Source organism: Tauraco erythrolophus, chromosome 21 (genome assembly GCF_009769465.1).
Source record: "Tauraco erythrolophus isolate bTauEry1 chromosome 21, bTauEry1.pri, whole genome shotgun sequence".
In the NCBI taxonomy this organism is placed as follows: domain Eukaryota; kingdom Metazoa; phylum Chordata; class Aves; order Musophagiformes; family Musophagidae; genus Tauraco; species Tauraco erythrolophus.
Genome location: NC_141485.1, coordinates 9981322 through 9995229, shown reverse-complemented (window position 1 = coordinate 9995229; position 13908 = coordinate 9981322). Strand labels below are relative to the sequence as shown.

General features: G+C 40.3%; 1 protein-coding gene across 4 annotated transcripts in view; it reads right to left on the bottom strand.

Annotated features, from left to right (window-relative positions):
* Nucleotides 1–13908, bottom strand: part of AUTS2 (activator of transcription and developmental regulator AUTS2) — a 794956-nt gene that overhangs the window by 421659 nt on the left and 359389 nt on the right. For all 4 annotated transcript variants that reach the window (XM_086624619.1, XM_086624620.1, XM_086624621.1 and 1 more), the window contains exons 3-4: nt 12827–12928; nt 4522–4557 (exon numbers count right to left, since the gene is read on the bottom strand). In XM_086624619.1, coding sequence (XP_086480745.1) covers nt 4522–4557; nt 12827–12928 — 138 coding nt within the window. The remainder of the gene's footprint in view (nt 1–4521; nt 4558–12826; nt 12929–13908) is intronic.

Below are 13908 nucleotides of genomic sequence, written 5' to 3'. Positions count from 1 at the left end.
AAAGAAGTGTCACAAGAGTCTCTTTCTCCCTTCCAACTCGCCAATATTGTTTCCGTCACCAGCTTATTACCAAATTCTATCCAGGTATTTAAAACGTACAAACTGTATTCTTTTTTTTGAGGAAAAAAAAACTACTAACCAAAAATGAGCATAAAAAAAAAAAGGAATAGAAAACCCTCAGAAATTGCCACAAAGACTCGAGAAGCAGATAGATGCAAGAAATGGAAACAAGTTGCCATAAAGAGAGAAGTTGTACAATTGCCAAAGAACCTGACAATCTCGGAAATTCAGTTTGTCGTTTAAAAATAAAATTACTCAGTTATTTAAGTTTTGATTCCTCTTCTGTTTTGTGTTCCAAACTGATGAACCACCTGTATCCTTTAACATGAATTTGGCTGGGTGTGAGATACACAAAACTACAAAAAAATCATTCATTGTAGGCAGGTGAGAGAAAAGGCTTTTACTATTATTCAAACTCCAATCATATTCTAAAACATCTCTCTCAACCTCCTAAAGCCATAGATAGCTGGACAATGCTAAAAATTCACATAATTCAAATTACTTTTCTTTTAAAGCTAAAAAGCGGGGGGCGGGGGGGGATGTTCCTAAAATTCTAACTACTTTCCAATTGTCTGATCTGACTTCTTGATGAGATATAATCTACTTTATAATCTATTTTTGATGAGAGATAATGACAATTTACAATGCAAAAATATCAAAGACAACAGGGAGATTTTCCAGGAAGTATTTAGTTATGATTTCTTAAGACACATCAATATTAACAGCACGTCCACATCCTTTTTCAGATGCACTGATTATAGACTGGATTGATCCCATAGAAAACAATAAAGCCAGGCCAGTACAAAAGGTTTATAGGAGAATTAACATGATTTTTACCTCAGTTTCTTCATTTCTGACTACTGATTTAATAATATGTGTCCACTCCGACAGGAAGCACCAAGACAGGTGAAACAGATTCCAGCAACAATGAAAATGACTTTTCAACAAAATCTACTGAACGTACTAGCACTTGTGAAAGAAGTACAAGATAAGTTGTTCCTAACAGAAAAAATAAACTTGTAGAGGTACTTGGAACTACTCCACAGCTTTGCCTCAGTAACACTCATTCAGTGGTTACTCGCACGTGTCCCACCTTGCTGAAGGCATCTACTTAGAACATCTGTTTAATCCACGGCAGTTCTGATCACCCCGGTTAGATGTCACTTAGGCTGAACCACTTGATGGAGATTCCCAACCCTCTCCATTGACTCCACAGCCAAGGTGGGTTGTCAAAGCAGGCAGTATGAATGCTCTTCCCAGAGCATGTGAATTTTTCTTCTACCTACTGTTTTTCAAGAAGCACTAATGTAAAGGCAACAAGAACATAAGAATCCAGTCTCCAACTTTGCCATTCAGAAATTTACCTAGTTATAGCACAAAACTAGGTAAGCTTTCAGCCTTTGTCACTACTGCTGGAAGTGCATAATGGATTACTAGAGTGGAACTATAATAAGGATATTAGAAAAATGATTTTGTATTACTGGGAAGTCTCAGGTTTATAAATGTTTCCTTAAATACTCAGTGACCTCAGGAGGCTCTCTACAGAATAAAAGTATCCAAAAGTAATTTTTGCTTTGCTGTAGCATGTACAGATCCACAGACATTGCAGGCACATGACCCTCCACCCATCAAACCCAAGGGCCTGCCACAAGCATAGCTCTTAAAGGAGATTCCAAGTCCAACAAGTATTATCTCCAGAACTTACACACTAGGTAACATGGCCTAAACACACAAAGATTCCGTTAACACTTGGATTTAAACAGCAAATATAAACTACTTAATCCATGCCTCAGTGTTCATGCATTTCTCAATAAAACATGCTTCCATCTGTGTTGCTGCCTTCTGTAACAGATGCACTCAGATAGCAAATCTACAGTTAGTCCATTCGAACTTACCTGATTGCCCATGTTTCTTTTGGTGCTATTTTTTTTCCTTTGGTGTGATGTTTTTGTAATCCAAAGTACAACGTATATTGATAATAATTTCCACAGGCACAAGCTTTATTGTCATCTATTAAGCTAAAAACTATTGTTGTTTTATTTGAGACCAATGAGCCTTGTTTCGATGTTCTGGGTTGACACTAAACACAAAAACTAACAGTCTTTTCTAGTTAAAAGCTTTGGAAAAAAGAAGTAAAATCAAGTGCATATTCTTTTGCACTTTGATAATACAATAATTACGTTTATCAGAAACACATGCTAATTGGATCATTCTGGAGCATTTTTCTCATTGTCTGGTACCACAAAACACATCTGGGTTTTATTTGCTCCATGTAAGTTAATAAGGGTAAGGACTTTTTTAAAACAATAAGCAAGATAATCCTAAAAACAATTTTCCAAAGTGAAAAGAGAGGGGAAAAAACCTCCACATTTCATCCAAGACTGTGTAAGAATGACTTTAAGACAAAAACGGAAGGACACTTTCTATCTACTTTGCGATTGGCAAAGAAAGAAAAAGAAAGTTAAAGAAATCTTACTACTACGACCATACATAACAAACAGTGCACTTAATCATATTAATGGAACCTAACAAGGGGTGTCTCCTCCACCTACACAGATCCAAATAAGCACAATCTAAAGTGTCAATGCATTGGCACTAGAAGATGTCAAGCTGCTTCTTGTTACTAAATCCCTAACTTGGGAGAACTGGAAACTTTCAAGCTTTTTGCTGGAGCATAGGGGATGTTGACACCTTCCAGATTTTCACTTTACTGGACCAACCCACAGACAGTATGGTGCAAGGGAACAGCAGATGGCTTTTCTTCTGTTACCTCTGCTTCCTAAAGATGAAGCTGAACATTGTTCTTAAACCATGCATATTCAGTTCCCGCTATAAGGAGAACCAGGCTTATTTATATATCTTAAAGCCTTCCATCCCAGATTACATTTGTCCCCTTTCAGAGCGTGTCTGTATATGTTCACACGATTTAAACTTGAAGCGCCCAGACAAAGGAAAGCGATTTGCTCTGAACTATGGAAGGACATTCAAGTTTTAGTCTTAATTCAAAATAAACGTTGAGCCATCTGATATTATTTTTCCCTTCATCCTCTCACTCTTAGAAATGCATATGACACAAAACAGGGGAAGTGCTGAAAAAAGGAAACCAGTTTTTCCCTGTTTCACAACTTACCTTAACACTGATTTGGGCTTTGGTATAATTAGAAAAACCATCACAAAACTTTTTTCAATTGATAATGCTCTTTTCAGATCTTACCACGGCAGAAGTACAAACATTCAGTTTGTGCAGAAGTCCAATGTAAATCCAGCAGGACATGGCATTTCTCCAGGTATTAAGCAATTTTTTGTGCTTGCATTTTACACTTTACATGTGAGGTCACACATACACAGTTTAATCCCATAACTTTCTTACAAGATCACAGACTTCTGTGAAAAAAGACTAAATCTCATCATGTATTAATGGAAGAAAATTACTCTCCAGGATTCTGACAAGAAAGCAACAAAGTTTTTCCATCATGTAGTTGAATACTATACAGTTTGTGTTTTTTTTTTCTGCCAGAATTTGATGAAAAGATAGAAGCAGGCTTTGATTACACTTTGAACTGTATATAGCAATGCAACAGACAAAAATCTCACTGCATTTTACTCACCTGTTTTTGGACATACATAATGCTCTATTTCTCCTACAGATATTATAAAGGCAGAAAAGACATGCTTGGGGAATATAGCATAAGTTACAAGTGAAACAGGGTATAAGCAATTTAAATACAAACCATGGAGGAAAGTAAACAGTGCATGTGATTGACTGGAAAACATTTTTTACTCCTGAATCTATCTGTGCAAGTAAAAGTTATATTGATGAATGTGGGAATATACAGATAGAAAGGTATGAATACAGACTGTTAAATCAATAAAAGGGCATGCAAATAAATAACAAAAAGACTGATCAATTATGAAACCAGTTGGGGCCTGATCCTCCTCTCCTGATATAAAATGTAAATCTAGCATAAATACAATTACACAGCTGCATTTTCCAAGATCATCTGTGAGACACGGGGCTTTTAACCAACAGGTAGAAATCACTGTGTCATGTTCTCTGGACTGTGGTACACAGGAGATGAGACTAGACTGCCATAATGGGCTCTTTAAAGTCTATGAATCAATGAGAATTGGTATAAGGGGAAATCAAGATCCAGCCATCTCAGACTAGAGAGCTGATAAGACCATGGTTCATTTTATTTGCTATAATTGCGTAAATTAAATAATGTTGGCATTTATGTAGTAATTAATATGACACTGGATTAGTCCAGGAAAACACTGACCACCATGTCTGAAATATTATTTCAAATGCATTCGTGGAGGAAGAAATAGAAAAAGATAAGTTAACCTATGGGGCAGACTGAGATTGGTTATTTATGCTTGTTTCCATATAATAAGGCACTTTCGTTTCAGGAGTAATGCTATGCTGCTCAGGCACACGTGTTAAAGTTGAGATACACTTACAAAGTAGCCTGTTCCCAAGCTGGAAGGAGCTGAGCTCTGCAATAAAACACAAAGACAAAGTGGAAAGTCAGTGATGGTTTTTAACACGTTCCAATTCACATAGCTCATTACCAGCCCTTTCCAAGCTTTTCATCACTACATCACAGCACCAATGTGCTGCCCCTTGTCATCTGCTACTGAAACAAACACGGTGTTGCTTAATTTTTCCCTTTACATCTCTCAACGACTCTGAGATGGTAACGTGCTATTTACTGAATTCCAAGCTTCTGCGGTGGACGTAATTGCCAATTTATTTGACAGGCAGCTGGGTAATGAATTAATGATGGCATTTCGCCCTGCACTGAGACTAAACAGACACTCATCAACCAGCCTCCCTGACATGCTGACATTCAATGCCCTGGACTCCAGCTACTCAGCTTTGTGGCCACAAAGGGGCAGGCAGGAGGGGGAAAAGCAAAAAATGTAGACTGACTTCAAAACAAAAAGCCCGGTGGGTTTGGATGACTTTTTCAGTGTATGACCTGTTTGCCAATTTATTCCCGAAAGGCCTTGGTTAGTACACAAATAGTGCTTTTCTAAAATGAGACATTTTGTAAACATAATTAGTAGTCTGAAATGTAAAGAACGCGTGGGCACAGAGAAGCCACTTCCGTCAATGTAGCATTTCCTGGAGAACGCAGTCACTACAATTTCCTATTTGGATGGCCACGTTGTTTGACAAACCAAGGATTTAAAAAGAAAAGAAAAAAAAACAAACACCAAAAACCAAATATCTGCAGTGAAACAGATTTCAAAACTCAAACTCATCAAAATAATTAATATTGCTACCACAGAAAATAATCAAAGGGTTTAAATGCTTAAAAAAAACGTATCATGAAATTCTATTTAAGTGGGACACGATCACAACCTCTACGTTCACAGGAATTAAGGAGATAAAGGGTTTTGTTTCATTAGTTTTTCATCTAAGCAATGGGGATTACACAGCAGGTTCTCTTAGAGACATGGTGAGAGACCTAAACATCTCAGTCCTAATCCAGGTCACTGGCTGTTACATTAAAGGGTGAACAGTTCCCAACGCTACGGCCCGATCACCTGAAACATTTCAAGCCAGGCTAGCCGATGGACAAGGAAGCAAAATGCAGAGGGTAATTCTCTAGGGAGCAGTGGGTAGTCCAGATGACCAGTCTTTAACTCCTATAGCTCAATTCCTCTTTCTGTTCCTTAGCACAACCTCACTTTCAGTAATGACACAGCTCAGTGATTACCAGAACTGCACAGGGGACCCAAGTAGCCTTGGCAAACCCTTGGAAACATGCAGAATTTCCATCACTGTCAGCCCTGTTCCAAGACACTACTGCAGGGAACCCAAGAGCAAATTCTCTCCATTTCTGATCATGGAGTGCAGCACTGACATAAAAGAAAATAAAGCCCACAAGGGGCTTATGGTATTTTTTTACTGAACTCGGCACAGCAGAAGTAGATTGTGCCAAGAAATTTAAAATTAACAACAATAAAATTCATTGCAAATAATCAGAAAATCACTGTGTTTTCACCAAAGCACTACTAAAAAGAGAGGTTTAGAGAGGTTATGTACAGATAGGGAAAGTCCTTCTCATTTAAGCCATTAGAATTTAAAGACTTAGCCAGAGGAAATCACCTTGGTAGTCATAAGGGTACCAGTATCATAAAATCAACAAACTCTATTGGGATATCTTATATAAACAAACAAAACTGCGACAGAAATTTGGAAGGTACATGGTTCCTGCCCCTTAATACTTTCTATCTTACATGTCGCGGCTACTGAAGGACTCGGGATCTGCAGCCTACAGATTTGGTCATCAGAGTGCAAGGGGAACTCTACAGGAATAAATAAATTCCTAAGTCCTTCTGGCCCCACCCTTGCGGCTCTGGGGCCTCAAGCTCCTTCTGCCACCACCATCCACAGCAAGACCCACCTGGTCCCAGTGACGATGTCCCTGAAAGCACCTCTGCAGCAGCACGACACTGTGGTGCAGAGGAGTGGGCACGGCAGTTTTGGGAACCTATGGCCAAGAGGCCCCTGGGCTCTGCTTTCCTGTACATCCCTGCGACTGCGCAGCTGGGAATGACCTGGTAACTGCCACAGCCTCAGTCATCACACAGCCTGGCTACTGTTTCCACCCAGAAAGTCCCCTTCACTGGCCACATACAATGGTTTTGTGAGCCACTGTGGCCCGTAGACTGCAGCTCTGCAACACCTGGTAGAGAGCGCGTTTCAACACGCTCTGGTTTAGTACCTAATGCATTTACTTTCCTCGTAAAGCACATAATATATACTGCCTTTCACTTTACCCATTCTGCTTTCTGCTTCATGTCATTTAAATTCTTTTCATTTAAGCTAGAGATCTACCCACAGAGTACAACACGTGCAATCATTATTACCGTGTTTGTTTAAGCTGTGTACAGATGCCAATTGAGTCCCACTCTTTCACTCACAATTTTTAAAACTTACTTCACAGGCTGAAAGCTCCAAAGTTTGCATTCTGCATCTGTGTGCAATTTTGTCTGCATTTTATTCCAAGTTTTGGAAGGATCAAGTATCAAAACAAAACAATAAAGAGGAAGAAAAAAGAATAAGCAAACAAAATATTTCCCACTGAATATTTCCATTCCTTCAAAAGCAATGCTGCAATGGCTATGGGAGTTGAAATATAGCAGTCAAATGACTTTCACTGAAAAGAAACAACTGTGCATTTCAGGGAATTTGAATTTGCTGGATGGAAATATAGCCCTTCACACATTGCATGCTGCATATGGATAGTACAGTTTGCAAACTCTCTTTAATTGAAGTAAGACTGTATTGCACATGCATGAATGACTAAGTTAGCTGTGTCGTGAACTGTGTGTTGACAGAGCACATAGGCTGAAGCAAGGGCTACGCAAGAAGACAGCTTCTCACCTTTCTGGACAACTCCCAATAGCGAAAGGATCCTACTACCCAGTGCCCAGCTTGGTACCAACTGATGAATGTGATACTGTGTATGCAGCATCATTACAAGCCCATGCTGAGTCGTGATCCTGCACTGGATGGTTCTACATCTCTTATATAAATTGTGCCTATAATAGAGGTAATGGTTTCACTTTCCGAAACCCTTTGCAAAATTCGACATTAGATACACTATTTGATATTCACACAACCACCAGCAGAAGCCTGCATCAGGTGCCCATCGGCAAAACACAAGTCACTTGCTTAAAATTAAGAGGGTTTTGGTTTTGTTATTTTCCTTCTGCTTTTTTTTTTTTTTTTTTCTCCTTCCTTTCTTAAAGAGAAGAACTTTTGGCCCAGAAGCAAAAATGTAGTAACCCTCGTGTAAGCATTAGTTTATTGTGTACCAAAGAAAATTACATCCTTGAGGTCTTGGAAGGCACAGTTATACCCATTTTGCATATATATTGTGCATTACTTGGGGAGCTGGGTGGGGAGAAAGACTGTGTTGTACGTATTTGTTCTGGCTATTGTTTATGCAGGTCTGACTGAATGAAGGAACAGTGGGTATCATTTCAATTTCTGATGTCAACATCAAATTACTTATTTAATTTCATGCCTGGCGAAGCATTGTATAGCTACACGCAGAATCATTTCACTTCATTTGTTATGCTGTGTTTTCTTGGCGATTGGCTTGCCTTCCAACTGACAGCTTTAATTACGACATGAATTTGATTGCACTGCCGAGGAATTAACATAATGCAACAAAGCATTTAAGCACCCAACCTTAGACACACAAACACACACATACACACCCTCGCACACACACACACAAAGAAGCAGCCACTGCAGCTGATCAGCTGCTGGCGTGCACACACACAAACACACACAGTGCTTTGCTGGTGTTATTCCACTTTAGATACAGCCAAGATTACTGGGGATGTTCTGGAGAAGGAAAAGTACTAAGGATTTCAGAGCACATAACCGAAAGACTGTTACTCAATGTGTCTTTCTTTGGGCTCGGTGCACAGGTGGGAGGAATGGGAGACAGAGAATTGAAAATATCCCGTATTTGAGGCCAAAGCGGTGAGCTGTCCACAGGATTACACTGCTAGAAGTGTAGACACCTTTCTTCTTGAAGCAGGCAGCAGCAGACCTAGTGGGCAAGGCACTCCCCGACTTACTCCTGATCCGATACCTCCCACTAACCTATTCTCAAGCACAGGTGAACAGCACAGTAGGAGCACACAGCTGCAAGGCACCAGGGAAAGGAAGGCACTCGTGAGTGTGCCCGCTTTGTTAAGAGCCCAAGAGGAGATCTTTCATGTAGGGGACAAATGGAAAGATTCCTGTCCCGCTCCCTATTCAAGAATTGGAATAATATTCCAGACAGAGAGAGGCCAGGCGTATTTCTCCTGGCTTGTGATTCCTCGTTCAGCAAAAGCAGCAGAGGCCAGGCAGTCTGCACTTCTGTTGTGCAGCAAGAGAGGGAGATCCAAACGATGACCACGCGTGAGAGGCTTTCACAATTCATCCTCTTGCTGAAAGCCTGCAACCATCACCAGAAGCAGCAGGCATGGCTGAGGGTGCCCAAAGCAGCTCATCAGCCCTCTCCCGTCAGTGCAGCCTTGCACTGCCCCTGCCTCATCATTACGGAAACGATGAGCAAGGTTTGTTTCACGGGCATCAGATTTTTAACAGGACTAGCAGTCACTTTACAGCTGAGTGTGAGCTTCAGTTCTGTGGTAGATCAGGAACTTAGGAATGTGCATCAAAGAAATCTCTTTTTTTTATTTGTTTTTGATTAGGAAAGAAGTGGCTGAACCCCTGAATACTCTGTGCATTTACTATCCAGGTTAGCTGCAATTCGCACATATTCCTCAAGTAATCTCCTGGCTGCTTTGTAAATCATGGCTGAAAAGTACTCCGTGTACCCCAAAGTGGGAAGACTCAATTAAAAAGAAATACATACAGAAAGTTAAGGAAAACAAGTTGACTGAGCTCCAAGCTGAGGAAAAAAAGAAAGCGCTGCCATCTTGTCTCCAAGCAAAATCTCAACAAAATGAATTCTACTACTGGCAAGATTTTGATGAGATTAAATTGACTGCAGCACCCTATCTATAAAGGAGGAGCAGCTCTCCAATTTCTCTTTTAGGCCCCTGGAGCCACCTCTGCCCATAAAGGAAAAAACAAGTTGTCATTCCAAAATATACTATATAGGGTAGAAAGGCAGAGAGAAATGGGTTTATGAAATTCAAACGGGGAGATGTATTAGGGCACTGTCAAATGCTTGCAGTGGAGCATTTGAGCAATCATTATCCCTAATCTAGCAGAGGTCAAGTTCTCTGCTAATTATGTTCTCTCACAGAGGGGCGTGTGTGCGTGTGTGTACATGTGTGAGAGATGAGGACAAAGAAAGGAGTTGATGGAAATCAGTCTCACTGCATTGCTTCTGACAAGAACATACGATATTCCTCTTCCTACTGTCTGATGCTATTTCAAGCCTCATTATGAGAAAAGTCTCCTGTTTAACATGGTCTTTTCATTGAATTATCTTCTCTTCATTTTTTGACCACCTCTCTCGCAAACGCTGCAAATTACCTGCTTGGATCTCATTAGCCTGGAAAGGAGTCGTCCCTTGTAAACACACTTTGCATCAATCTGCATTATCCAAGAACTGTAGGTACATTTACAATATGCAGAGTTGAAAGATATCAGACAGGAGAGGGAATGAAGCCACTGACATGTCAGTTTGCAACTGGATATTCATTATACTACCTCCCTCACTCTGCATCTGTCACTAAGCTATCACTTAGGCTCCGCATTAGAGCTCCTGAAGCCAACGTTTCTGTTCCAACAGCGTACTTACAACTAGGGATTTGAAAATTGATCATCCTCTTCAAGTATATGCACTTCATTCATTATACACGTTTCCATGCAGTAGCCACGCTTAATCTTGCAATGCTGTCAGGCTACATCAGCGGAGATTCATTATATTTCATGTCCAAAATTTGCTTTCTGACCTCAGGGTTAATCTGCCTGCGATATTTTATATTTTTTGTTCTATCTTCTGTTGAGTCCACAACTTTTTGCACATTTCTTCTGAGAAAATGGTGTTAAAATCAGAAAAGGATCTTCAGAGAAAACTTACTCTTTTGTCTGTAGTTTCTTCTGGACAATAGTTGGTTGATATCACTAGACAACTCACTCCTTCAAAAGATATTATTTAAAATAACCTTATTAAGCTCTTGATGCATCTTTGTGCATAAGAGGACAGTTCAAGGTGGGCTCACCCATAGCTGGAAGCGAAAGTGTTGCTACTACACTGTGTGCCCTGTCATTTAAAAACACAGGGTGTTTGTCTTGAGAAACGCAGAACAGTATTTACTGTTCGTAACTGCAAGAGTCTGGGAAAGGCCACCACTCACTGAGGCAAGAAGATAGTTCTCTTGTGCATATTTTTCAAATCTCAGCTGAAATGGCAACACCAGACCACAGCGAGACATGCTTGTATTGCAGTGAATTATCAAAGCATAAAGGAACTTACTTATTAAGCAAACCATAAATTATGTATAAAGTTTTAAAATATACATTTTCACATATATTTACATAACGTTCCTTTTGAGCAACCTGTGAATCCCTCTGTCCTCTCTCGGGTGCACTAGGGAAGTTGTATTTGCTCTCCACTTCCTTTTAATTTGCTATAGTGTCAAGACAAAGGGAAAGTGTTGTAAAAACATCAGAGAAAAAAACTGTATTTGATCAGTGGAAGGGGAACCAGGACTCTGCTCTCACTGCCAGGTCTGGCACTGCAACACCGTGAGCTGCTGGGAAGCTCCAATAAGCCTCAGAGCTCTCCACTCAGTACATTGCAAGGGACTGACAAGGTTAAACTAAAGCCATGTTTGTAAAGAGCTGTGAAATTTTTTTGCTGGAAGGTGCTGTGTAATTGTGAAGTTCATTGCAGTGACTTCTCAGCTGCCATAGGGCTCAGAGCAAGCTAGGATGGCAAAGGGGACAGGCTGACGGTCAGCTGCCATCCACTGCTACCTGTACAGAGCGTTTACTTACTATCTCCTCTGGTTTCACTCTCCTCTTCCAAAGGTATCTTAGAGCCCTGAGATTGACCTCGCCTGACGGCTATGAAGAGCAGGCTCTGAAGTGTCCGACTGAATGTACCCATAAAGGCTGGCTCTGGGGGAGGAAAGGACCTCTAAAATAATGTGACAAAGAGATGAGCAAAGAGAGTGCTACAGATTTCACACCTTCACAGAAAAAAAAAAAAAAGTCAGGCAGCTGTTCCAGTGATACGCACAATTCAGCAAAAACTGCTAGCTGTGCGCCTTCAGGCTTAAACTTGCCCAACGAAATGTATCCTTTACAAAGGTATTTCTTTTAATATCTGCTCAGTTCAGTTTTATTGGATTGGCCTATAGAGGACACCATCTGGTATCTGTCATCCAAATCTACATGGACATGCTATCGATAAAATCCCCATTTCCAAAATGAGGGTTAGTTAAAAGTAGGGCCAGATTGCTGGCTGATAGGAATTGGTCTGACTGATGTAGCTATCCATGCTTTTACCAGCAAAGGATCTGACCTACAAAATCACCAAATTAGACACTCTTTTGGGACAGGGCTGTCTTTATATTCTGTGTTGTAAAGCATATAGCACAGAGGACCCAGAGCCATGAATAAAACACTCAAGGATTGTGATGGTACACATAATAAATTATAATAGAATTGCAGCAACAGAAAGATTTCTGTAGTCATTCATATGTCGGAACAACTCATGCGTGTCATTCAGTGAATGGCCAGCATTCTTCCATGGAGAAAAACATTCTCCACAGAGCTGCCATCTCAGGACCTTCCACAGCAGTTTAGGTAGAGCAATAAAGGCAGAGCTTATGCTATTGTTGGCCATGTTATATCAATTCATTTTATATAAATTAGCTGAATCTCTCTAGACACTCTAATACTTTTCATAAAGACAGTATTTAGCCCAAAGAAACACATTCTTTTCCTTCCCCACTTGGGGTAAAAGAGGCCATCTCACTTCTCAAGTATGCAGAGCATTTTAACTTCATTAAATGGCCTTCAACTATTTCAAAATGAATGAGTGCTTTCACACAGACAGACACTGTACCAAACTTCAAGAAGTTTACTGAACTGGGGCAGGAGACCTAAGTCACCTCTCCTTCTCCGAACCCCCCAAACAGAAGGGGATTTTAACAACAAACCATCCCAGAAACTAAATTCTATTATGACTTACATCCCTCAGAAAACTACACCAGGGGTTGGTTAATCAGAGCAGTATTTGGCTGCAGGAGTTTTACTTACATCACTGAGTCTTTCCCGAGAGCTACTTCGATGGAAACCTTTTGATTCCCCACTGGCACTTTCACTGTCACTGTCTCGGCAACTGTTTTGACCTGGCTTGAGCTGCAGAGAAAAGAAAAAACAAAGAGAGCAAGAGTTTAGCCTGGTTCAGGTAAGTCCCCTTGTCCACTGCTCTTCTTTAACCCATACCAACGTCTGCACAAAGTAGAGTTTATGTAGTGCTTGCAGCGCTGCCTGCCACCGGCATGGTGCAACGGCCAAGGCAGCATCTCAGCAAGACCATGGATGTACCGAGCAAAGCAAACTTGTGTGCGTGACAGCTTGCATGCGGGCTGAGGCCCTGCAGGTAGAAGGCAACGTTCAAGTCCCAAGGAAACCACTGTTTAAGACCTTTGTTTTGGGAACTCCTAGAATTCTTGTTATTTATGCCGTAGATGCAGTTTTTAACGTTACCATCACATTGAAGCACATGCAAAATCAATCCCTCCCTCATTACAGCACAAGAGTATTGAGGATCTAAGATCAATGGAAATCTCCCCAAGGGAAGGAGCAGCCACCAGTCCAGGGAGGCCTTTTGCTGGACTAGCTCCTAACAGCATTGCCTGGTACTATCAAAAAATTTTTGACTAACCTCAATGTTCATAAAACAACATCATCTACTTAATAGGTATCAGATTGTTTTTGCCTTTTGAACCAGCTTTAATGAATTTTACTGGCATAATAAATAAAAAATACAAAAATTGCAAACTGCGTTTTCAATACAATTGAGAACACATCTGTTTTCTCTTATGCAGTGGATTGTGCAGTCAACATGTTACAACAGCAGCGTACCAAAACGAACACTTACCATATACATACATTATTTACCATATACAAACATTACACACGTCTGCAAGCACAAATACATATATACAGCAAGAGAAAGATAGGAACTACATCTACTGCAATGCTGAAAATGTATTTATTTGTTTGAACATATCTTTCCCTATATTTTTCTTCAATATATTTAAATTTTGTTTTAGCCTCGTTGATGCTGCGTTGGAACCGACTTTCTGTGAAGACTGGTTACTCCTGAGGTGAAT